This window comes from Copadichromis virginalis, linkage group LG3, assembly GCF_057382275.1.
Source record: "Copadichromis virginalis isolate Kocher_CV1m ecotype Utaka linkage group LG3, C_Virginalis_male_GT1.1, whole genome shotgun sequence".
In the NCBI taxonomy this organism is placed as follows: Eukaryota; Metazoa; Chordata; class Actinopteri; order Cichliformes; family Cichlidae; genus Copadichromis; species Copadichromis virginalis.
This window is the reverse complement of record NC_140620.1, coordinates 8,787,660-8,811,789: the sequence shown is the minus strand read 5'-3', so window position 1 is coordinate 8,811,789 and position 24,130 is coordinate 8,787,660. Positions and strand designations below refer to the sequence as shown.

The window sequence follows — 24,130 nt, the reverse complement described above, 5'->3', positions numbered from 1 at the left end:
GTATTTTCCAGAAACTCAAACAAAACAAAGTGAGACACAACTTAACTCACAAACTGACCTAATTACAAAGACACATGAGGGTAGCTTTTATAATGATTTGGCCAAACCATTTACACACAATAGGGGGGGAAACAAAACACACACTAATATTAACTAAGCACAGAATAACCTAACTAAACCTAAAACACCCCTTCTCCTGGTAAGCTCATGGTTGGTCCTGCTGAGCAGGCATTTTGTTCCCAGAGTCCTCAGCCACGCCTTTTGCCCAGACAGGAAACAGCCACCGCCCAAACCCAGGTGGCTCAAAGAGAGAGAAACATAATTAATATAACAAAACATTTTAGAAAAACCACACAATGCTATTATGTACACACCTCATAATATCAGTGTTAGGTTTAACCAAATGATTAATGAATTATATTAATGAAGAAAACTGCAAAGCAAACTAATAAAGTAAAAAGTGAACTGATTTACCACTGTGTGGCTGATGCCATCACAGTTGTCTAGGCAATAGGGCTGCCACAAACGATCATTTTGATAGTCGACTAGTCACCGATTATTTTTGCAATTAGTCGACTAATCAGATCATCATCCATTGGACGTAAAACGTACAGCTTATTGCACCAGCGTACATCTGCTCTTATATAACTATCATTAGATTAGTATGTAGAACATAGTCAATATCATTGACTATGTAGAACATAGTCAAAGAAAAAAGTGGTCTTATCTCTCAAAGAAACAGCAGCTTGGTGCCAAAACAGCGTTTTCAAGTTAAATTTTAAGTCTTGCGCATGAGCAGGCACAAGCCGTGAAACCTTGTTTTTCTTCGCGGTTTTATTACAACTGTTTTTGCATTACTGCCACCTTGTGGGTATACAAAGTATATCGATCCTAATTGACTTAACTTAAATGTTATGCCATCAAGTCACACATTAGTATTATGTACGTTGAATAATAGACACAATAACGTAGACTTGATTAGAAAAACATGTTAACTTAACAAAAACATATGTTTTAAGTAAAATGAAAATAAATAATTAATATACACTGAACAATCCACCTCATTCATTTTTTTGAGTGTAGGAGTGACTCCTTGTCACGCCAGCTGTGGACCATTTCTCTTCTGAGTGAGGTGGACGTGGATTACGTGAGTTTACTTGACTTCACTGAGAATCAGCTGCACCTCCCAGTCAACAGTGAAACACAACTGTATGACGGAGCTGTGAGAGTCCTGCAGAAGAGGAAGGTGAAAGTCTGCCTTCACTGTGATCACAGAGTCTGTCAAAGTGCGAGCTCGTTCCTCTTACACCATTTACCCCACATCCACTCACTCAGGTATGCTCTTTGGTTTTACTTATTAAACACTCAATGTTTTCATGTGCTCTTCAATTGTGGTTTAAAATCCAGTCGAGTTACTTTATAGAAATAATTGAACCAACTGTAGTACTGACCTTATGGCTTTAATGTATTTTTAATGCTGGAGATATTTATCTGAGACAAATCTAGAACGGTATCAGTGCTGCTTGTTTCTGTTTGTTGTTCTCAGATCAAATCATCACATCATGTTTCCTTTTCTTTCTTCCAGTTTCTGTCAGTCATCAGGAAATCTCTCAGATCAAACTGAGTTGTTGATGAATCTCTTCATTGTAGCAGCAGATAGACAACAGAGGACAGGAGAGAAGATCCTCAACATGCTATCATCAGTCTGCTCTTATCAGAAATTCCCTCTTCATTCTGATTACAATGACAAATATCAGAGTGACTTCCTGCTGGATCTGTGCTCCCATGTGAAGGACTGTGAGACTAAAACAGGTCTGAGTGTCCTTCCATCATTACAGCCAGTTTTCCAGTCAGCTCCTGCAGTCTGGATCATAAAGCTCTCAGAGAGAAAGACCTCCATCCTCCTGGAGCTGCTGAAACTCCAACCAGAGAAGAAACAAGTGGAGCTGACAGGCTGCTCACATGAAGAGAGTGAAGTGAGGAGTTTGCTGCAGTGTCTGCCTTTTATCTCACAGCTCAGGTAAATAACACATGATAATGTCTGTCTACCAATAAATGAGTGCTGAAAATAATTCATGAAAATATTTTAGCTCTATTTGACAATTTAGTTGCTGCTTGATTGAAGCCAGTTTATAGAAATGAGTCCACAAATTTGTAACGTTTACCTTCAACAGTTTTTTAACATGTGACAGTTTGTCTGTGAGAATAAAACTGCACTTAGTGACATTTACAGCATCACTAAGACCTCCTGGGAAAAAAAGCTTCATTACAAATATTAATAAAAATTGTACTGTTAAGGTATTTATGTGTTTCTGATGGGCTTTAAAACAAAACAGCATCAAGCAGCTTTCACTGCAGAGGGAAACAGTTTGAGTCATCCAGGATGTTCAGCTTCAGCCTGCATTTGGGGCCTCTCTTCTCCACATCCACACAACGACCATTCATACGTTATTTCTGTCTTCTTCCACACAAAGTAGACCCACTGATTTCACCTCCATTAATAAGAAATATTGTTACATTAACAGGTGACACAGAGCTATAAACAATATGTAACTATAGCAACACAGGCAACACTGTTGCTGCATCAAAGGAGACTAAGCGATGCTGGTAGCAATCATTAACATGTGAATGAATGAATGTGTGTGAGCGCTCTGTGCTGCAGTTTATTTGTAAGCTGACAGCTGTGACACTTTGACCTCGATCCACTTAAACATGAAAGGTTACTCGCTGCATTCAGCTCTGACACACAATCTGGTGAAGGAGTTTGTCACCACATCAAAGTGACGTTCATGTTATCATGAGCTCCAGCTCAGAGCAGACTGGACATAAAAGACTCAGAGAAAATGTGTCACTTACAGCTGATTTTAATCTGACACTGAACATAACCTGATCTACACCAGGCTGTGTTCAGCATCTGTTACCATGGTGATATAGCCAGGTACAGAGAGCTAGTCTGGTGAAACTAAACACTGACAGGAGGCTCAACGTGGCCACTAACATGTGAATCTTTGTGTTTAAGACTTTTCTGAACCAGAAAATATTAATTGAGTCTAATTTTCAAAGTAAACAAATCTTAATCTAAATGAATTAACTGTAAAATGTTAGTAAATATGTGTGTCGCGGGGTCCTCTCCTAAACTTCTCCCGAACAAATACAGGCGTAGTCGGAAAGCATTCAGTGTGGATAATTTATTTATTTATTCTGCCGGCCTCCCAGGTGCACAAACAGTTATTTACAAAGAAAATAGAACTGACTTAAGTCAGCACAAACAAACATCTATATACAAAACACAGTCTGCATGTTACCCTCTCTGTAACATCTCACTGAAAAGAACCCAGGTCCTGGCAGCCTTCTCTTATACCCCATAGCCCCTCCCACTAGGCGTAATAGTCATCTCTTTATTATTTCTTTTATCAAACCGTCTTTCCCCCTCAGCTTATTTCCTGCTGTAGTCCTACAATACATATATGTATATACAGACATTTATGGCCACTTCCAGGCAGCCTACAGTGTTTCACAATAACACCAAACAAACCAAAAGAATAATGCAGTTCACGTGACCCTTCAAGCGCGCGCGAACCCACTATTTGAACCCCGGAACACCATACCATCGGCTTGCATAACCCCCGTATAATCGGCGATCACAGCGAGTCTCCGCGACCGGCTTTATTAAAGGTAAGTGGGAAAATATGTTGGCCACCCTCTGCGCTGCTCAAAATATACCTCTCACCCCTTTTTGTTTATCTGCCCGGTCGCCGAAAAGCCGCGCAGCCACGGTAATGGTGGTGGTGCGTTTATGCGCCCAGATCAGCTGTCGGCGGCTCGGGACGGTGTAACTCCGTCACAATGTGATTTCCACGTGTGTGATGTGAGCAGCAGGTGAAGCTGCTGTTGTAGATGTTGTTGTTCCCCTCTGTGTGTTTCTGTATTGTTGATGTTTAGTGTTTTGCTGCTAACACTTTATAACAGCTGCACACTCTTCAGCATTAGTGTTAGTTAATACTTGTTTCATCATTTATGAAGCATTGCTCCTCCTCAGTATGTCGTTCATAAACATGGATACACATGATGAAGTTTTGCTGAAGAGGCTCAAATATAACATGTTCAATGACAGCAGTCTGATACTTTTCCAATGATGGATGAACACTTTATAAAGTTGTACATGTGTTACAGATATTCCTGAGTTAATTCAGACAGTTACTGGTTGTTAGTGAAGTATGTTGTGTGAGCTGGTCTAAAGTGAGGCCCATCCATGACTTCCAAAGCATTTATCACATAACCTGAAAGCTCAGCAGGACCTGGAGACGCCAGCAGGTCTGAGCTGTCTTCATGACAGGAAAAGAAAAACGCACAAAGTGATACAGAACATACAAATATTGATCACACAGTGCAAACATAACTCACTGAAGGTTTGCAGGATATTAAATGAGCAGGGCCAGAGTGTGAGTTTGAGGCTTTAAGAGAGGAAGAGACTCACTGAGCAGCTGGAGCCACTCAGAGCTGTAACTTCAATGTCCTGAAACTTCTTCTATCAAATCAAATGTGAATGATCACAAAACACTAGTCAATCAATCAGTCAATCAATCAATCAATCAATCAATCTTTATTTATAAAGCACTTTTCATACAGAGAAAATGTAGCACAAAGTGCTTTACATAGTTAAAAGCAGCCCACCCCACCCTCCAACTCACTCCCCACACTCTCAATACACATATATCCCCCCACCCCCACACACATACACACACGCGCACACTTAAAGAGTAAAAATTGGGCTGGGCTCGCATGAGCCAAGTGAGGAAACACTATAACAGGGAGCCGTCTGCACCGGGAGCCGGTCACAGACCGCAGCCTCCGGGCTGGGCACACAGCAGGAGGGAGGCAAAGGAGCCCCCCAGCCAGGCTGAGAGGACCCCAGAGACCCAGCAGCCACGGTCGATAACAGCCCCGGTGCAGAGAGCGCCCTCCAAGGAAACACTGGAGATATGACGCAATACAATATATATAGGGTAAAATGATAAAATAAATAAGAACAGGATACAATATAAATATAAATAGAATAAGAAGATTAAAAAATGAATAAGAATAAAATCAAACAAATATTAGGTAAATCCTAAATTAATAATAGAATAACAGGATAGAATAAATAAGCATAAAATAAATAAACGCTAAGTAAAAGCTAAATTAAAAAGGTGGGTCTTGAGCCTGTTCTTAAAAACATGTACGTTCTCTGCGGCCCTGAGCTCCTCCGGCAGGCTGTTCCACAGACGAGGACCATACCACTGAAACGCTGCCTCTCCGTGAGTATGTGTCCTGACTTTAGGGACAATCAAAAGGCCAGCACCAGAGGACCTCAGGGTCCGCGAGGGTTCGTATGGTAAAAGCAGATCTGAGAGATAAGAAGGCCCAAGACCATTAAGACATTTAAAAACCAATAAAAGAACTTTAAAATCGATCCTGAAACACACGGGGAGCCAGTGCAGCGATTCTAAAACCGGTGTAATGTGGGCCCGCCCTCTGGTCTTCGTCAGCACACGAGCTGCCGAGTTTTGCAAGAGTTGTAAAGTTGAAATATTCTTCTTAGGAAGACCAGAGAGCAGGGCATTACAGTAATCAATGCGACTGGTAATGAAAGCATGCATCAGCATCTCCGTGTTGGCCCGAGAGAGAATAGGGCGGACTCTGGCTATATTTTTTAGATGATAAAATCCAATTTTAGTTACATGTTTAATATGTGGGATAAAACCAAGCTCAGAGTCAAAAATAACACCCAGGTTTTTCACTTGTAGCGAAGGACATAGTGAAAATGCCTCTAATTTAGACAAGAGTTTCTCTCTCTGAGCCTCAGGACCGACAATTAAAACTTCAGTTTTGTCCTGGTTAAGTTGTAAAAAGTTTTCTGCCATCCAAGATCTTATATCCAAGATACAGTTAAAAAGGGCATCCATTTGTCTGGTGTCATCAGGAGACACGGAGATGTACAGCTGCGTGTCATCAGCGTAACTGTGGAAGTTCACTCCATGCCTCCTGATGACACTGCCGAGAGGGAGCATATACAAATTAAAAAGTACAGGGCCTAGAACCGACCCTTGAGGCACACCACATGTCATTTTATGGATCTTAGAGGAGCATGTATCCATACTCACCATAAAAGTTCTGTCAGAGAGATAGGAAGTGAACCAGCTGTGTACAGCACCAGAGAGGCCCACCATGTGTTTCAGTCTGTTTAAAAGAATAGCGTGGTCTACTGTATCAAAGGCTGCGCTTAGATCCAGTAGCACCAGGACTGAGAGCTTTTGGGAGTCCCAGTTACATCTAAGATCATTTAAAACCTTTAGGAGAGCCGTCTCTGTGCTGTGGTTCACCCTAAATCCAGACTGGAATATCTCCAGGATCTGTCTATCATTCAAAAAGTCATTAATCTGAGTAAAAACAAGTTTTTCTAAGATTTTACTTAAAAATGGTAAGTTGGATACAGGTCTGTAGTTATTAAAATCATTACAATCCAAATTGCTCTTCTTCAGAAGGGGCCTCACCACCGCCGTTTTAAAGGCAGCAGGGAAGACACCCAACTGAAGAGAGCAATTCATCATGCACAAAAGCTCAGCCTCAAAAAATCCATAAAGTGTTTTAAGGAGTGAAGAAGGAATTGGATCTAAAAGACATGTGGTGGGTCTCACTGTGGAGAAAACTTTCTGAAAGTTCTCAGCATTAACCAGGACAAAGCTGTCCAGTGTCTCCTCAGGTACAATCGAGCCCTCAGATGTATTTAAAATCATATCACGATTAGATAAAATATCAGATCTGATGGCGCTGATCTTTCCCCTGAAGTGGTCTGCAAACTGCTCACAGAGCGAGTCTGTGGGGGTTCTTTGGGAGCTGTTAAAATCAGGGTTAAATAAGTGATCTATGGTGGAAAAGAGGACCTTGGGATTATTTTTGTTAATACTGATTATTTTGGTGAAGTATGAATTTCTTGACTTCCTTAATGTATTATTGTACATTTTAAATTGCTCGCAAAATATTTGATGGTTGATATTATTTTTATTTTTCCTCCATCTCCTTTCTGCTGCCCTGCAATTTCTTTTGAGTTTTTTGACTTCTTCGTTTCTCCAGGGTGATGCATGTTTTACGTTAATCTTTTTGGTGGTGAGTGGAGCAACGGAGTCAAGGCTTTTCTTCAGTTTGCTGTTGAAATGATTAAAAATCAAATCGCAGGGTGCAGGTAAAATCACAGGGGGGCATTCGTCTAAAACCCTGGTAAAATTTGCAGCCACTTCAGAGGTTAGATAGCGCCTCCTCACAGTTCGCACCGAGGTCTCCCGCTGAATAAAACCGGTGATGTTAAAAAACACACAGTAGTGGTCAGAGACAGCCAAGTCAACAACAGAGGACACGCTGGTGGACAGCCCATGGGTGATGACCAGGTCCAGAGTGTGTCCTCTGTTGTGAGTCGGCTGCGTGACGTGCTGGATAAAATCCAAACAGTGAAGAATGTTTAAGAATTCTTTTGATGCAGGGTCAGAAGGATTATCTATGTGCAGGTTAAAATCACCGGTTAAAATTATCATGTTATATTTTGAATGTATGTTTGTTAAAAATTCTGAGAATTCCTTGATAAAAGCAGCGCTGTCTTTAGGTGGTCTATAAATTGTGACAGATAAAACTGGAGGGCTGCTGAAAACAATAGCATGGAATTCAAAAGTGGTAAAATGATCAAATAAAATTTGTTTGGTGAATATTTCACACAGCGTCACAGACGAGTGTAAACAGCACGAACACAGTGTTGATATTGAAGTGATCAAGGCTACTTTAGCTGCTCCCTCATCACAAGGAGTCACCTGATGATGCAGGAAAGTGTCTCTGGGATGTTGAAGAGTTTGGAAGTTCTGTCGTTGGCTCCTCTGGTTTGTAGTCAGTCAGTTTTAGTAAAGACGTCCAGTCAGCTTCACTTCCAAAGTGCTCCTGAGTGAAACACAGCAGCTAAGCTGTTTGGTGCTGTGCTTTCACACAGGTGAACTCAGGTGAAGGCTGAAAAAGGGGGCGTGGCCTCCTCGTCTGGCACAGTGAAAGCTCAGAGCAGCTGCTCAGGCTAAGGAGGTGATGAGGTTCAGAGGTGGCTCGCCATCTCCTTCATCATAGAGAATCCAACGCAAACAGCATTTCCTGTCATATAAACATTGTAGAAAACAGATGTTACTGCATTAGACCAAGAAACACCAGGATTCAGTGACCATAGCAAATATAAAATCTAAACTCTCCAAATACTCCGACGTACATGAATAATACAACACTGTATTACAGCTGTTCTCACAGTGTTCTACCTTTTTACAGCAGTGACATAATTATTTGATCCTCTGCTCAATTTATGAGTTTGCTGACTTCCAAAGAAATAAACAGACTCTGATTTTTATCAAAGTTTCATTTTACTGAAGACAGAAAATCAGCAAAGATCCAGATTAAACTCACAAACATTGCAAAGTGTGTCAGCAGTGTGTGGTTGTTTCAATGCAGCTCACATCAAATCATCACTGAATGTTTCCTTCTTATTGTTGCAGAGTTGATGCTGAGACATCAGATGAAGACCGAACGAGGATCTTTGTGAGTCTGTTCTGTGCAGCAGCAGAGAGAGAGCAGCAGACAGGAGAGAAGATCCTGGAGCTGTTAGCATCAGTGTGCAGATACAAACACAGTCCTCTTAAAGAGAAATGGTGTGACTTCCTCCTGGACCTGTACTCTTATGAGACTAAAACAGGTGTGAGTGTCCTTCCATCATTACAGCCAGTTTTCCAGTCAGCTCCTGCAGTCTGGTCCATAGACCTCTCAGAGAGAAAGACCTCCATCCTCCTGGAGCTGCTGAAACTCCAACCAGAGAAGAAACAAGTGGAGCTGAGAGGCTGCTCGCATGAAGAGAGTGAAGTGAGGAGTTTGCTGCAGTGTCTGCCTTTTATCTCACAGCTCAGGTACACGACACGTTCTTCACATGAGTCAAATATCTGAAACATCCTTTACACCTGAATCCATCATCGCCATGGAAACAGCATGAAAGCAAACTCAACGAGTCCTTCAGTGACGTAACTCAGTAAATGAATGAGTTACATGAAGCTGGACTTTATCTCTGACTTTGTTTTACTGAGCATGATGATGATGATGGTGGTAGCAGCTCTATAGTGAGCAGATGAAGATGTCAGACAGCAGAGAGGTGTGTGATGTGAGCAGCAGGTGAAGCTGCTGTTGTAGATGTTGTTGTTCCCCTCTGTGTGTTTCTGTATTGTTGATGTTTAGTGTTTGACTCTCTAAAGTCAGACAGCGAACAAAATAACAGTTACAGTTCAGAACGCAGTGATTTCACACACAGGCTGAGTGTTTGTGTTGTGAGTCAGTAACTGTCTAAGAACACTGTTCAGCTGCTCTGATGGAAGATGGCTTTAAATGGACTTTCATTATATACAACATGGAGTCCATCAGCAGTGTGTGGCTGTTTTTATGCAGCTCACATCAAATCATCTCTAAATGTTTCCTTCTTATTGTTCCAGAGTTGATGCTGAGACATTTGACGAAGACAGAAAGATCTTTGTGAGTCTGTTCTGTGCAGCAGCAGAGAGAGAGCAGCAGACAGGAGAGAAGATCCTGGAGCTGTTAGCATCAGTGTGCACATATCAGACATTCCCTCTTCATGAGAGATACATGGATGATGATGATGATGATGATGATGATTATCAGATTAACTTCCTGTTGGATCTGTACTCCCATGTGAAGGACTGTGAGACTAAAACAGGTGTGAGTGTCCTTCCATCATTACAGTCAGTTTTCCAGTCAGCTCCTGCAGTCTGGTCCATAGACCTCTCAGAGAGAAAGACCTCCATCCTCCTGGAGCTGCTGAAACTCCAACCAGAGAAGAAACAAGTGGAGCTGAGAGGCTGCTCACATGAAGAGAGTGAAGTGAGGAGTTTGCTGCAGTGTCTGCCTTTTATCTCACAGCTCAGGTAAGTCAGATTGTATTCAGAAGCTTAGTGAAGAGTTTTGATGGAGAACATGCGTTCACCACATGCAGTATACACATAGTATATAGTTACTTTACAAAGAAAGCAGAAAACAACTTTTCTATTCATTTAATCTTAAAGTAAAGTTTTTACCGTCTCTTCTTGATTTAAAGAAGCTTCTAAAAGTGGAATTTTGACAAATTTCTAAAATATTTGTGTTTTCTTGTTTTTATGAGGATTAATAAATTAGTTATGTGCTGCAACTGAGATGATATGTTTCCCTCGTTTATGTTATATTTAACATGGAGCGTCATCATGTACAGGAAACATGGACCAGATGGAGTCCATCAGCAGTGTGTGGCTGTTTTTATGCAGCTCACATCAAATCATCTCTAAATGTTTCCTTCTTATTGTTCCAGAGTTGATGCTGAGACATTTGACGAAGACACAACGATCTTTGTGAGTCTGTTCTGTGCAGCAGCAGAGAGAGAGCAGCAGACAGGAGAGAAGATCCTGGAGCTGTTAGCATCAGTGTGCACATATCAGACATTCCCTCTTCATGAGAAATACTTCTATGATGATGATGATGATCTGAAGCAATATCAGATTAACTTCCTGTTGGATCTGTACTCCCATGTGAAGGACTGTGAGACTAAAACAGGTGTGAGTGTCCTTCCATCATTACAGCCAGTTTTCCAGTCAGCTCCTGCAGTCTGGATCATAGACCTCTCAGAGAGAAAGACCTCCATCCTCCTGGAGCTGCTGAAACTCCAACCAGAGAAGAAACAAGTGAAGCTGAGAGGCTGCTCACATGAAGAGAGTGAAGTGAGGAGTTTGCTGCAGTGTCTGCCTTTTATCTCACAGCTCAGGTAAATAACATGCTCTTCACATGAGTCAAATATCTGTAAGAGAAGAATTGCTGTGAAAATAATCAATCAATCAATCAATCAATCTTTATTTATAAAGCACTTTTCATACAGAGAAAATGTAGCACAAAGTGCTTTACATAGTTAAAAGCAGCCCACCCCACCCTCCAACTCACTCCCCACACTCTCAATACACATATATCCCCCCACCCACACACACATACACACACGCGCACACTTAAAGAGTAAAAATTGGGCTGGGCTCGCATGAGCCAAGTGAGGAAACACTATAACAGGGAGCCGTCTGCACCGGGAGCCGGTCACAGACCGCAGCCTCCAGGCTGGGCACACAGCAGGAGGGAGGCAAAGGAGCCCCCCAGCCAGGCTGAGAGGACCCCAGAGACCCAGCAGCCACGGTCAATAACAGCCCCGGTGCAGAGAGCGCCCTCCAAGGAAACACTGGAGATATGACGCAATACGATATATACAGGGTAAAATGATAAAATAAATAAGAACAGGATACAATATAAATATAAATAGAATAAGAAGATTAAAAAATGAATAAGAATAAAATCAAACAAATATTAGGTAAATCCTAAATTAATAATAGAATAACAGGATAGAATAAATAAGCATAAAATAAATAAACGCTAAGTAAAAGCTAAATTAAAAAGGTGGGTCTTGAGCCTGTTCTTAAAAACATGTACGTTCTCTGCGGCCCTGAGCTCCTCCGGCAGGCTGTTCCACAGACGAGGACCATACCACTGAAAAGCTGCCTCTCCGTGAGTATGTGTCCTGACTTTAGGGACAATCAAAAGGCCAGCACCAGAGGACCTCAGGGTCCGCGAGGGTTCGTATGGTAAAAGCAGATCTGAGAGATAGGAAGGCCCAAGACCATTAAGACATTTAAAAACCAATAAAAGAACTTTAAAATCGATCCTGAAACACACGGGGAGCCAATGCAGCGATTCTAAAACCGGTGTAATGTGGGCCCGCCCTCTGGTCTTCGTCAGCACACGAGCTGCCGAGTTTTGCAAGAGTTGTAAAGTTGAAATATTCTTCTTAGGAAGACCAGAGAGCAGGGCATTACAGTAATCAATGCGACTGGTAATGAAAGCATGCATCAGCATCTCCGTGTTGGCCCGAGAGAGAATAGGGCGGACTCTGGCTATATTTTTTAGATGATAAAATCCAATTTTAGTTACGTGTTTAATATGTGGGATAAAACCAAGCTCAGAGTCAAAAATAACACCCAGGTTTTTCACTTGTAGCGAAGGACATAGTGAAAATGCCTCTAATTTAGACAAGAGTTTCTCTCTCTGAGCCTCAGGACCGACAATTAAAACTTCAGTTTTGTCCTGGTTAAGTTGTAAAAAGTTTTCTGCCATCCAAGATCTTATATCCAAGATACAGTTAAAAAGGGCATCCATTTGTCTGGTGTCATCAGGAGACACGGAGATGTACAGCTGCGTGTCATCAGCGTAACTGTGGAAGTTCACTCCATGCCTCCTGATGACACTGCCGAGAGGCAGCATATACAAATTAAAAAGTACAGGGCCTAGAACCGACCCTTGAGACACACCACATGTCATTTTATGGATCTTAGAGGAGCATGTATCCATACTCACCATAAAAGTTCTGTCAGAGAGATAGGAAGTGAACCAGCTGTGTACAGCACCAGAGAGGCCCACCATGTGTTTCAGTCTGTTTAAAAGAATAGCGTGGTCTACTGTATCAAAGGCTGCGCTTAGATCCAGTAGCACCAGGACTGAGAGCTTTTGGGAGTCCCAGTTACATCTAAGATCATTTAAAACCTTTAGGAGAGCCGTCTCTGTGCTGTGGTTCACCCTAAATCCAGACTGGAATATCTCCAGGATCTGTCTATCATTTAGAAAATCAGTAATCTGAGTAAAAACAAGTTTTTCTAAGACTTTACTTAAAAATGGTAAGTTGGATACAGGTCTGTAGTTATTAAAATCATTACAATCCAAATTGCTCTTCTTCAGAAGGGGCCTCACCACCGCCGTTTTAAAGGCAGCAGGGAAGACACCCAACTGAAGAGAGCAATTCATCATGTATAAAAGCTCAGCCTCAAAAAATCCATAAAGTGTTTTAAAAAGTGAAGAAGGGATTGGATCTAAAAGACATGTGGTGGGTCTCACTGTGGAGAAAACTTTCTGAAAGTTCTCAGCATTAACCAGGACAAAGCTGTCCAGTGTCTCCTCAGGTACAATCGAGCCCTCAGATGTATTTAAAATCATATCACGATTAGATAAAATATCAGATCTGATGGCGCTGACGTTTCCCCTGAAGTGGTCTGCAAACTGCTCACAGAGCGAGTCTGTGGGGGTTCTTTGGGAGCTGTTAAAATCAGGGTTAAATAAGTGATCTATGGTGGAAAAGAGGACCTTGGGATTGTTTTTGTTAATACTGATTATTTTGGTGAAGTATGAATTTCTTGAGTTCCTTAATGTATTATTGTACATTTTAAATTGCTCGCAAAATATTTGATGGTTGATATTATTTTTATTTTTCCTCCATCTCCTTTCTGCTGCCCTGCAATTTCTTTTGAGTTTTTTGACTTCTTCGTTTCTCCAGGGTGATGCATGTTTTACGTTAATCTTTTTGGTGGTGAGTGGAGCAACGGAGTCAAGGCTTTTCTTCAGTTTGCTGTTGAAATAACTAAAAATCAAATCGCAGGGTGCAGGTAAAATCACAGGGGGGCATTCGTCTAAAACCCTGGTAAAATTTGCAGCCACTTCAGAGGTTAGATAGCGCCTCCTCACAGTTCGCACCGAGGTCTCCCGCTGAATAAAACCGGTGATGTTAAAAAACACACAGTAGTGGTCAGAGACAGCCAAGTCAACAACAGAGGACACGCTGGTGGACAGCCCATGGGTGATGACCAGGTCCAGAGTGTGTCCTCTGTTGTGAGTCGGCTGCGTGACGTGCTGGGTAAAATCCAAACAGTGAAGAATGTTTAAGAATGCTTTTGATGCAGGGTCAGAAGGATTATCTATGTGCAGTTTAAAATCACCGGTTAGAATTATCATGTTATATTTTGAATGTATGTTTGTTAAAAATTCTGAGAATTCCTTGATAAAAGCAGCGCTGTCTTTAGGTGGTCTATAAATTGTGACAGATAAAACTGGAGGGCTGCTGAAAACAATAGCATGGAATTCAAAAGTGGTAAAATGATCAAATAAAATTTGTTTGGAGGTGAGTGTGTTGTTGGCTAAAGATGCAGTCCCACCACCTCTCTTACCACTTCTAATAGAAAAAGAGAAATTAAAATTTGGTGGGGAGGCCTCAGTGAGAACAACTGGTGCATCCGAACCCAGCCATGTTTCAGTTAAAAATAAACAGTCAAGTTTATTATCTAAAATTAAATCATTAATAATAAAAGACTTGTTCGACAGAGAGCGTACATTTAAAAGTGCCATGCTGATTGAGACTGGTGGATTTTTGACAATAGAGTTGGATGGATGTTGATATTTTTGAAGAGGCCGGAGAAGTGATGGAAATATTTGGAGCTCCATGAATTGTAAAGTGATGATTTTGTCTTGTGCTGCCTGTTTGTCATCAGCATCATATGTTTGACCTCATCTACATGGATCATGTTATAAATGTATTCAGACTCTGTCATATTTCAGAGGGAAACGTTCTCAGTCCATCCCTGTGTTTCACTGACGTGTTCAGCTGTTTGTTGCTATGAAGTTTCATATTGTCTATAAATATCAGACGACTTTTAATGCTTATCAGGATCTAGAATAAAGACGTTCTTGATAGGTTTGTAGCTTGAAGCTATTCGCTGGAACGTTGAAGACAATATAATTACACAGCAAGCAAGACACGAAGTAGGCAAAGTTCTTCATGTTCCTCGTGCACGGGAGAGAACCAGACAAACGCCGTTCCTTCGCTTGACCCCAGTTGCTCTCGTCCGTTCTCCCGTAACACTGCTCTTTTATTGAGCTTACATGAATATGCATAGGGTCATTAACATACGACGTCTACATGCAAACAAAGAGTACCGTGTGTGTGTGTGTGCGTGCGTGCGTGCGTGCGTGCGTGCGTGCGTGCGTGCGTGTGTGTGTGTGACTCCATAAATGACTTCCCTAAACCTGCTGGTCTGGAAGTCCAGCAGTTCATCTAAACAAGAGGCACTTAGCCTAAAACAGATACAGCCACGTTTATCCTGCCATAAAACATAAAGACAAGGTACGACCTCTCCCATGCTCCCAGGATGTAGGTGTGCACACAAAGTTTGCAGACTATTAAGGATCAAACCTCTACCAATCTACAACTAATTATAAAACTCTAAGCATATATAAGTAGATATTTCTAATTATAAATGACAATCAACAATACAAAACCTGAGAGTTCTCATCAGAAAGGTTAGATTTATATTTGATAGGATCATGTGACTGAGCTCCTGCTGCAGAGTGTTGGAGTGCACACATGCCAGAAACATCCTTTACACCTGAATCCATCATCGCCATGGAAACAGCATGAAAGCAAACTCAACGAGTCCTTCAGTGACGTAACTCAGTAAATGAATGAGTTACATGAAGCTGGACTTTATCTCTGACTTTGTTTTACTGAGCATGATGATGATGATGGTGGTAGCAGCTCTATAGTGAGCAGATGAAGATGTCAGACAGCAGAGAGGTGTGTGATGTGAGCAGCAGGTGAAGCTGCTGTTGTAGATGTTGTTGTTCCCCTCTGTGTGTTTCTGTATTGTTGATGTTTAGTGTTTGACTCTCTAAAGTCAGACAGCGAACAAAATAACAGTTACAGTTCAGAACGCAGTGATTTCACACACAGGCTGAGTGTTTGTGTTGTGAGTCAGTAACTGTCTAAGAACACTGTTCAGCTGCTCTGATGGAAGATGGCTTTAAAATGGACTTTCATTATATACAAGATGGAGTCCATCAGCAGTGTGTGGCTGTTTTTATGCAGCTCACATCAAATCATCACTGAATGTTTCCTTCTTATTGTTCCAGTGTTGATGCTGAGACATCAGATGAAGACCGAACGAGGATCTTTGTGAGTCTGTTCTGTGCAGCAGCAGAGAGAGAGCAGCAGACAGGAGAGAAGATCCTGGAGCTGTTAGCATCAGTGTGCACATATCAGACATTCCCTCTTCATGAGAGATACATGGATGATGATGATGATGATGATGATGATGATGATGATTATCAGAGTGACTTCCTGTTGGATCTGTACTCCCATGTGAAGGACTATGAGACTAAAACAGGTCTGAGTGTCCTTCCATCATTACAGCCAGTTTTCCAGTCAGCTCCTGCAGTCTGGTCCATAGACCTCTCAGAGAGAAAGACCTCCATCCTCCTGGAGCTGCTGAAACTCCAACCAGAGAAGAAACAAGTGGAGCTGAGAGGCTGCTCACATGAAGAGAGTGAAGTGAGGAGTTTGCTGCAGTGTCTGCCTTTTATCTCACAGCTCAGGTAAGTCAGATTGTATTCAGAAGCTTAGTGAAGAGTTTTGATGGAGAACATGCGTTCACCACATGCAGTATACACATAGTATACAGTGGGGCAAAAAAGTATTTAGTCAGCCACCGATTGTGCAAGTTCCCCCACCTAAAATGATGACAGAGGTCAGTAATTTGCACCAGAGGTACACTTCAACTGTGAGAGACAGAATGTGAAAAAAAAAAATCCATGAATCCACATGGTAGGATTTGTAAAGAATTTATTCGTAAATCAGGGTGGAAAATAAGTATTTGGTCAATAACAAAAATACAACTCAATACTTTGTAACATAACCTTTGTTGGCAATAACAGAGGTCAAACGTTTACTATAGGTCTTTACCAGGTTTGCACACACAGTAGCTGGTATTTTGGCCCATTCCTCCATGCAGATCTTCTCGAGAGCAGTGATGTTTTGGGGCTGTCGCCGAGCAACACGGACTTTCAACTCCCGCCACAGATTTTCTATGGGGTTGAGGTCTGGAGACTGGCTAGGCCACTCCAGGACTTTCAAATGCTTCTTACGGAGCCACTCCTTTGTTGCCCGGGCGGTGTGTTTTGGATCATTGTCATGTTGGAAGACCCAGCCTCGTTTCATCTTCAAAGTTCTCACTGATGGAAGGAGGTTTTGGCTCAAAATCTCACGATACATGGCCCCATTCATTCTGTCCTTAACACGGATCAGTCGTCCTGTCCCCTTGGCAGAAAAACAGCCCCATAGCATGATGTTTCCACCCCCATGCTTCACAGTAGGTATGGTGTTCTTGGGATGCAACTCAGTATTCTTCTTCCTCCAAACACGACGAGTTGAGTTTATGCCAAAAAGTTCTAGTTTGGTTTCATCTGACCACATGACATTCTCCCAATCCTCTGCTGTATCATCCATGTGCTCTCTGGCAAACTTCAGACGGGCCTGGACATGCACTGGCTTCAGCAGCGGAACACGTCTGGCACTGCGGGATTTGATTCCCTGCCGTTGTAGTGTGTTACTGATGGTGACCTTTGTTACTTTGGTCCCAGCTCTCTGCAGGTCATTCACCAGGTCCCCCCGTGTGGTTCTGGGATCTTTGCTCACCGTTCTCATGATCATTTTGACCCCACGGGATGAGATCTTGCGTGGAGCCCCAGATCGAGGGAGATTATCAGTGGTCTTGTATGTCTTCCATTTTCTGATGATTGCTCCCACAGTTGATTTTTTCACACCAAGCTGCTTGCCTATTGTAGATTCACTCTTCCCAGTCTGGTGCAGGTCTACAATACTTTTCCTGGTGTCCTTCGAAAGCTCTTTGGTCTTGGCCATGGCGGAGTTTGGAGTCTGACTGTTTGAGGCTGTGGACAGGTGTCTTTTATACAGATGATGAGTTCAAACAGGTGCCATTCATACAGGTAACGAGTGGGGGACAGAAAAGCTTCTTACAGAAGACGTTACAGGTCTGTGAGAGCCAGAGATTTTCCTTGTTTGAGGTGACCAAATACTTATTTGCCCCACTGTATATAGTTACTTTACAAAGAAAGCAGAAAACAACTTTTCTATTCATTTAATCTTAAAGTAAAGTTTTTACCGTCTCTTCTTGATTTAAAGAAGCTTCCAAAAGTGGAATTTTGACAAATTTCTAAAATATTTGTGTTTTCTTGTTTTTATGAGGATTAATAAATTAGTTATGTGCTGCAACTGAGATGATATGTTTCCCTCATTTATGTTATATTTAACATGGAGCGTCATCATGTACAGGAAACATGGACCAGATGGAGTCCATCAGCAGTGTGTGGCTGTTTCAATGCAGCTCACATCAAATCATCTCTAAATGTTTCCTTCTTATTGTTCCAGAGTTGATGCTGAGACATTTGACGAAGACACAACGATCTTTGTGAGTCTGTTCTGTGCAGCAGCAGAGAGAGAGCAGCAGACAGGAGAGAAGATCCTGGAGCTGTTAGCATCAGTGTGCACATATCAGACATTCCCTCTTCATGAGAAATACTTCTATGATGATGATGATGATCTGAAGCAATATCAGATTAACTTCCTGTTGGATCTGTACTCCCATGTGAAGGACTGTGAGACTAAAACAGGTGTGAGTGTCCTTCCATCATTACAGTCAGTTTTCCAGTCAGCTCCTGCAGTCTGGATCATAGACCTCTCAGAGAGAAAGACCTCCATCCTCCTGGAGCTGCTGAAACTCCAACCAGAGAAGAAACAAGTGAAGCTGAGAGGCTGCTCACATGAAGAGAGTGAAGTGAGGCGTTTGCTGCAGTGTCTGCCTTTTATCTCACAGCTCAGGTAAATAAGTGATGATGGTTTCATTTGCAGAACGTTTCCAGCATGTTCTCTGATCCCATCTTCGCTGTGTTCCAGCTGTGATCCAGAGTTCTTCCAGAGTGTGTGCACATCCATGTCTGTAAGATCCAGAGAGGAGGCCCAGCAGCTGGAGTCTCTGCTGCAGCTGCTGGGCTTCCAGCTGCTGCTAACAGGAGCGTTACACAGGAAAAGCTGCTGGTCTGTGGGGAGAGTTCTCAAACTGTGCGGCTCTAAAGTGGATCTCATCCTCACACCCAGCAAGATGTCTGCCAGAGGAGGCGCTCTGCTCTTCAGACACACAACACAACTACACAGTCTGAGGCAGGAAGTGAAAACATGACTCTCTCCTGCTCTTCTAACATCATTTCTATGTGAATCTTTAGTTCTTGGTGTTCATCATTTCTGCTCTTTCGTCTCTTCGTTCTTCAGGCTTTCCATCGACATGTCCTTGCTGCTGTCTCAGTGGGTAAGAAGAGGCAGAGCGGCCCGTCGGCTGGCTGTTGAAGAGCTTTCTCTTGTGCCTAAGAAAGCCCGACCATCACACAGAGTATTGTTGAGGGCCGTCAGTAGTTTGGCTTCCCTGCTGAGATACTGGACAGTCGGACGGTTAGACCTGACTGAGACCTGCATCCCTGCTCAGGATCTCATTGCACTGCTGCTCCATCATGGTCCTCTGACAGTCAAGTAAATGTCTTTCTGAACATCACAGGACAAATAAAATGTCGATTTTTACTTCAAAGCTTATTTTATATTGATGATCTCTGCAGACTGAGTGAAGAGAGCTTCCAGCAGCTCCTGTCTCTCCTCCATGAAACCCAGGACAAGGACTTGACGTTGTCCTTCTTGAGTAAGGTTGGTGGAGACCTGACCTCCTGCTGCCTGAGCTGGGAGCTGCTTCACTATCTGCTGCAGCAGCCGTCGGCTCAGACCATCACTGTGGACCTGAGGAAGAACCTGTTCTTACAGGAGGAGACCACACGTCTGCTTCCCTTTCTGGACAGGATTGTGTTTAAAAGGTGCTGAATGTGGTTTGATCTTTTACACAGTTTCTGCTGATTAATCAGGAGGATTTGAAATGCTGTCTCATCTTTAATCAGCACTTCATGGATCCTTTAAACAAAGTTGGAAATAAACTCTTTGTTTTCAGGCCCAGTCCCAGCTTTGTGATGAGCTCCATCAGAGAGCTCTACAGAGCTCACGACAGTCACGCTGTTCCCAGTTTGCTGAGGTCACTCGGTCATGTGATCAGCCTGAGCTGCAGACAGCTGGACTCAGTGGACTGTGCTGCTCTGATCTTCATCCTCAGACACGGAGACGGAGTCAGACTGAACCTGCTGTGGACCTCCATACCAGCAGGGGGAGTAGAGTCCATCCTGCTCATGCTGGACAGCGTTTCTCGTCTCAGGTCAGATATTAGAGCTCGTTTCTGTGCTGCGCTGTGTGATTGCTGAACAACACACTTTATTGTAACATAATGCTTCAAAAACAAGCTAACATTTTACTGTTAGTGTGGAACAGATTACATGAACAGTTGAACAAGAAACTACAAGGAAAGTTTCAAACAGCAGGCAGAGTGAACATCATTTAAAGGTAGAGCAGTAATAATAACAACAACAGCAACAATAACACATTTTATTAGTGGGCGCCTGTCTAACAACCCAGGGTCACCGTAGCAAACACAGAACAGGAAACAGGATCAAACAGTAACTGGTTCATGTTGATGTTTACAGACAGTAAGCTGGTTTGAAGACGGCTTTGAGTTCAGTTTTCCTGGAAAAGAATCCCAGAGCCGCTGATAGTGGTGCTCATAGTGGCGACATGTACGAACAACAATGTGGTGAAGCTTCCTATCTTATATATCATAGTTGGAAAGAGACGATAATTACACTCTGATGACACAAACAACATGTTCTCACTATGGTATGTGTTCTTTAATGATGACCAGATGTTTATTTCACTACTTATCATCGAGGGTTTCATCACAGATGCCCTGCCCCCGACTGTTGTTTAGTCTCAGAGAGTCACACACGCTTTTCTTTAGCATTAGCCCGCTGTCATGGCAACAGTGAGAGCCGTTTGTTGTATTTTAATCCAACACAAACTTTACTAAACAACAAAGAAATTCAGACTAATCAAAAGTTTTTTTGTTTTTTTTATTTACACCCAAGGGCCGACTTATCGCTGAACACACTGCAGCTTAGCATTAGCCGTCCTGTTTTTAGATGTCACACAATATTCATGAATTATTTACAAAGTTTACAAATGTCAGCTTTGCAATTTCTCATTAATTATACAGATAATTGTTTAAAAATATATTATTGGAAATCATTTGGTGAAGTTTACAAATGAGGCCCAAACATTTCTGGTGATCTTCAGTGTTTCCCAAACTGCAGCCTCTGACTTGTTGCTTCTGATTTGTGTGTCTCATTTGTGGTTTTACCAAATGGTATCATCAGCGTTATTGTCATTTTAATCTTAGTGAATTAAAATTGGTCGAATTAACAATTTAATTGTATTAATTATAGTTATTATCAAGTGTTGTCATTACACCTCCTGGGCTACTTTTATCAGCTGCTCGAACAACAAGCTGAAGGCTGCAAATCACAAGTTTGTCTGCAGACACATTTGAACTGGACCCATTAAAATAATCTGCTACATGCTGTGTTTCTGTGGCTTCCTGGACACAAAGGAGACATTTACTCTTCATCACTGCTGACAAATGATGCTTTTAATCTGATAAATGCAGTAAATTATGAACACCGAGTTACCAGATGAACAGAGTCCTTATTCATTTAAAGCTGTTATCTGTTAACATCCACCTGCACAATCAGCCCAAGCAGGGAAACTGGGCTCAGTGTGACTTTGTCTTAATAACATGAGTGCTGTGCATAAATCCAACATCTAATTACAATAATGTGTCTGCTGCTAGTTCATAGATGCTGTTCTTAAAATCCTTTAGTTTTAAAGATCAACACATTTTATTGGAGCCAGCAGTTTGTTTGCAGCATCTATCATTTGAGATTTTCTGTCTCCATGCGTTTCTTTCCAGTGTTGACAGGAACCAGCTGCTGAGGTTCATCCACTGCTGTGCTGCCTGTGACGTCCAGCAGGAGGCAGCGTCAGGCCTGCTGAGGACTCTGCAGCACAGCTTGGATCTGTCCTGCTCCTCCTGTGTGGAGCTACCGGAGGAGGATCAGACTGAGCCTCTGAGTCTGACTGCTGATGACTGCAGGGCCGTCTCCACCATCCTGACACAGGGCAGCCGGGACACACAGCTGGACCTGCGAGACTGTGAGGTGGAGGACAGCGTGCTGGACCTGCTGTTTCCTGTCCTCCACAGGGTCCGCCTCAGGTGGGAAAGACCACCGAAGAGTCTGAACCAGAGAGAACCTTGTTCACGCTGGTGTTGATGCATCCTGACAGTTTCTCTGTTTGTCCTGTTTAGAGTCAGTAACACTGTCCTCCTCCAGCTGCTGTCTCTGGTTCCTGTGAACAGTGAGAGGGACGCAGTGAGGCGGGCGGTGTCCCTGTGTACAGCCCTGGGTGGAGAGCTGGATCTCAGTCACAGCACGCTGGATCAGAGGGTCTGCGGGGCTTTGGTCCAGATGCTGGACTCGTGTGAAGGGCTGACAGAGCTGGACCTCAGTCACTGTCAGCTCACTGACCAGCTGCTGCTCCCTCTCATCACACATCTGCACAAAGTCCAAGTCCTAGAGTGAGTGTCACACACTGATCCTCCTGTGGGAGGCACCAACAACCATCAGCCTGTTCACACACACTACAGTAATATAATGTGCAGCGATCAGTTAGAGCCACATGTTGTGTTTGTGTTACAGTCTGAGTCACAATCAGATCACTGATGCTTCGACCGATGTGTTACTGCAGCTGCTCTCCATCAACCCCTCCATCCACTGTGTGCGGTGAGCCAACATGAAGGAGTTTCTTCTCAGACTCTGAGAGGAATCATTCACAGCCTGAGCTCACGTGGATTCATGTTGTTCTGTGTGAGTGACGTCTGCTCTCTGCTTTGGTCTCTTTCTAGACTCTTCAGCAACAACATCGTGCACAGAGCAGCCTTCAAGGAGCACACGCAGTTTGAGATCTGGTGAAGCGCTCGCCATCATCACCATCGTCATCATCATCATGGTCGTCATCATCATCATCAGAGCAGCCTTCAAGGAGCACACGCAGTTTGAGATCTGGTGAAGCGCTCGCCATCATCTTTAACATCGTCGTCATGGTCGTCATCATCAGGGAGATGTAGTTTTATGGTCTCAGTAAAAACTCTCACAATTGCTTCATACTAATCTGTAATATACAAGAGCAATAATAGGTCAGCGTAGTAAGCGTTAATAACTTTAGAGTATTTTCACTTTCATATCGTTATTAAAATGCTTTGTTTTATTTATTTGTGTAGAAACGAGCACGTCTCATGTTTCTGCGGATTTTTATTTTATGGAGATCTGAAGCCATCTAGTGGTCATCCCAATATTTACACATCAGGTTGTATTATTGTGATTAAAATGTTTTCAATTAGTGTAAAAACAAAATGAGGCTGTAACAGTTTTATTGTACAGTTGTGAGTCGGCTTAGTTTATTTTTGGTACTTTTGCAATAACTGTACTGATTTTTGTGTACTCGCACACAAATGTTGATTCCACGAAATACAAACAGATACTGAAACGTGTAACAGCTGAATTGTTCATTGAACAAATAATGAACAAGTTCTCACAATCATCTCTTTCCAATGGAACCTATAACCAGATAGGTTATAGGTTCTTATACTTCCGTGTGCCTTATGTATGAACTCTGGTTGTGTTTACTGACCTCGAATCAATTTTATGTGCACGGCGCTCGAAAATCTGTCAAATGTTTTAGTACGACTTTGCTAAGCTACGAAGCCGGACCGCTTGATGGATTGTCGGAGCATTACGGCTATCGTAGACGGAGCCTCGCGGAGTGATACGTACTGTGCTTCAACATAATATTACCGTATTGTGTGTGTGTAACCTCTTTTTAAGTTTTGTAGATAGTATACATGATTATGCTCAGGATCTGTCGGCCATTTTCCACTGGAAATGCCTTTTGGTTAAACTGTCAGCGAGGAATTTGTATTTGCACTGTTAAATTTTTATTATATTATTATATATTATATAACTTTTAATGCACATTAAAAAAAACAGCTGCTTGTTTAAGTGAAAATACATTGGGGGGTTTTTGTTTTATACTAATAAAGTTGTAAATTATTTTGTCTAGTGTCAATTATATCATCAGTTATATCGTTATCGCAAATTTTCAAATGTATATCGTGATAAATACTTTTGGTTATATCGCTCTGCTCTAGTAACTACATAAATTGCAAAAAAGTGCAATAAACTACAAAAATATAAAAAATCTTTGTTTTGTTTTTTTACATATATTTATAGTTAGAGAAATGTAAGAGGTTTATCCCTCAAAACTGTAAATACAAAAAAATTGCACAAAATAGTTTCCAACAAC

At 42.3% G+C, this 24,130-nt stretch overlaps 1 protein-coding gene across 2 annotated transcripts in view; it reads left to right on the top strand.

Annotated features, from left to right (window-relative positions):
- The window catches only part of LOC146712598 (uncharacterized), a 31,713-nt gene extending 7,831 nt beyond the window's left edge, over window positions 1–23,882 (top strand). The window contains exons 4-18 of one of the 2 annotated variants that reach the window (XM_085452065.1): window positions 1,084–1,335; window positions 1,586–2,020; window positions 8,556–8,960; window positions 9,534–9,983; window positions 10,400–10,849; window positions 15,850–16,311; window positions 18,164–18,613; window positions 18,689–18,952; window positions 19,061–19,315; window positions 19,399–19,647; window positions 19,779–20,036; window positions 21,681–21,983; window positions 22,077–22,346; window positions 22,468–22,551; window positions 22,674–23,882. In XM_085452065.1, the coding sequence (XP_085308191.1) occupies window positions 1,084–1,335; window positions 1,586–2,020; window positions 8,556–8,960; window positions 9,534–9,983; window positions 10,400–10,849; window positions 15,850–16,311; window positions 18,164–18,613; window positions 18,689–18,952; window positions 19,061–19,315; window positions 19,399–19,647; window positions 19,779–20,036; window positions 21,681–21,983; window positions 22,077–22,346; window positions 22,468–22,551; window positions 22,674–22,740 (4,654 nt within the window). In that variant the 3' untranslated portion in view covers window positions 22,741–23,882. The remainder of the gene's footprint in view (window positions 1–1,083; window positions 1,336–1,585; window positions 2,021–8,555; window positions 8,961–9,533; window positions 9,984–10,399; window positions 10,850–15,849; window positions 16,312–18,163; window positions 18,614–18,688; window positions 18,953–19,060; window positions 19,316–19,398; window positions 19,648–19,778; window positions 20,037–21,680; window positions 21,984–22,076; window positions 22,347–22,467; window positions 22,552–22,673) is intronic. The other variant, XM_085452064.1, reaches the window with a different exon arrangement.
- The last annotated feature ends 248 nt before the right edge of the window (window positions 23,883–24,130 follow it).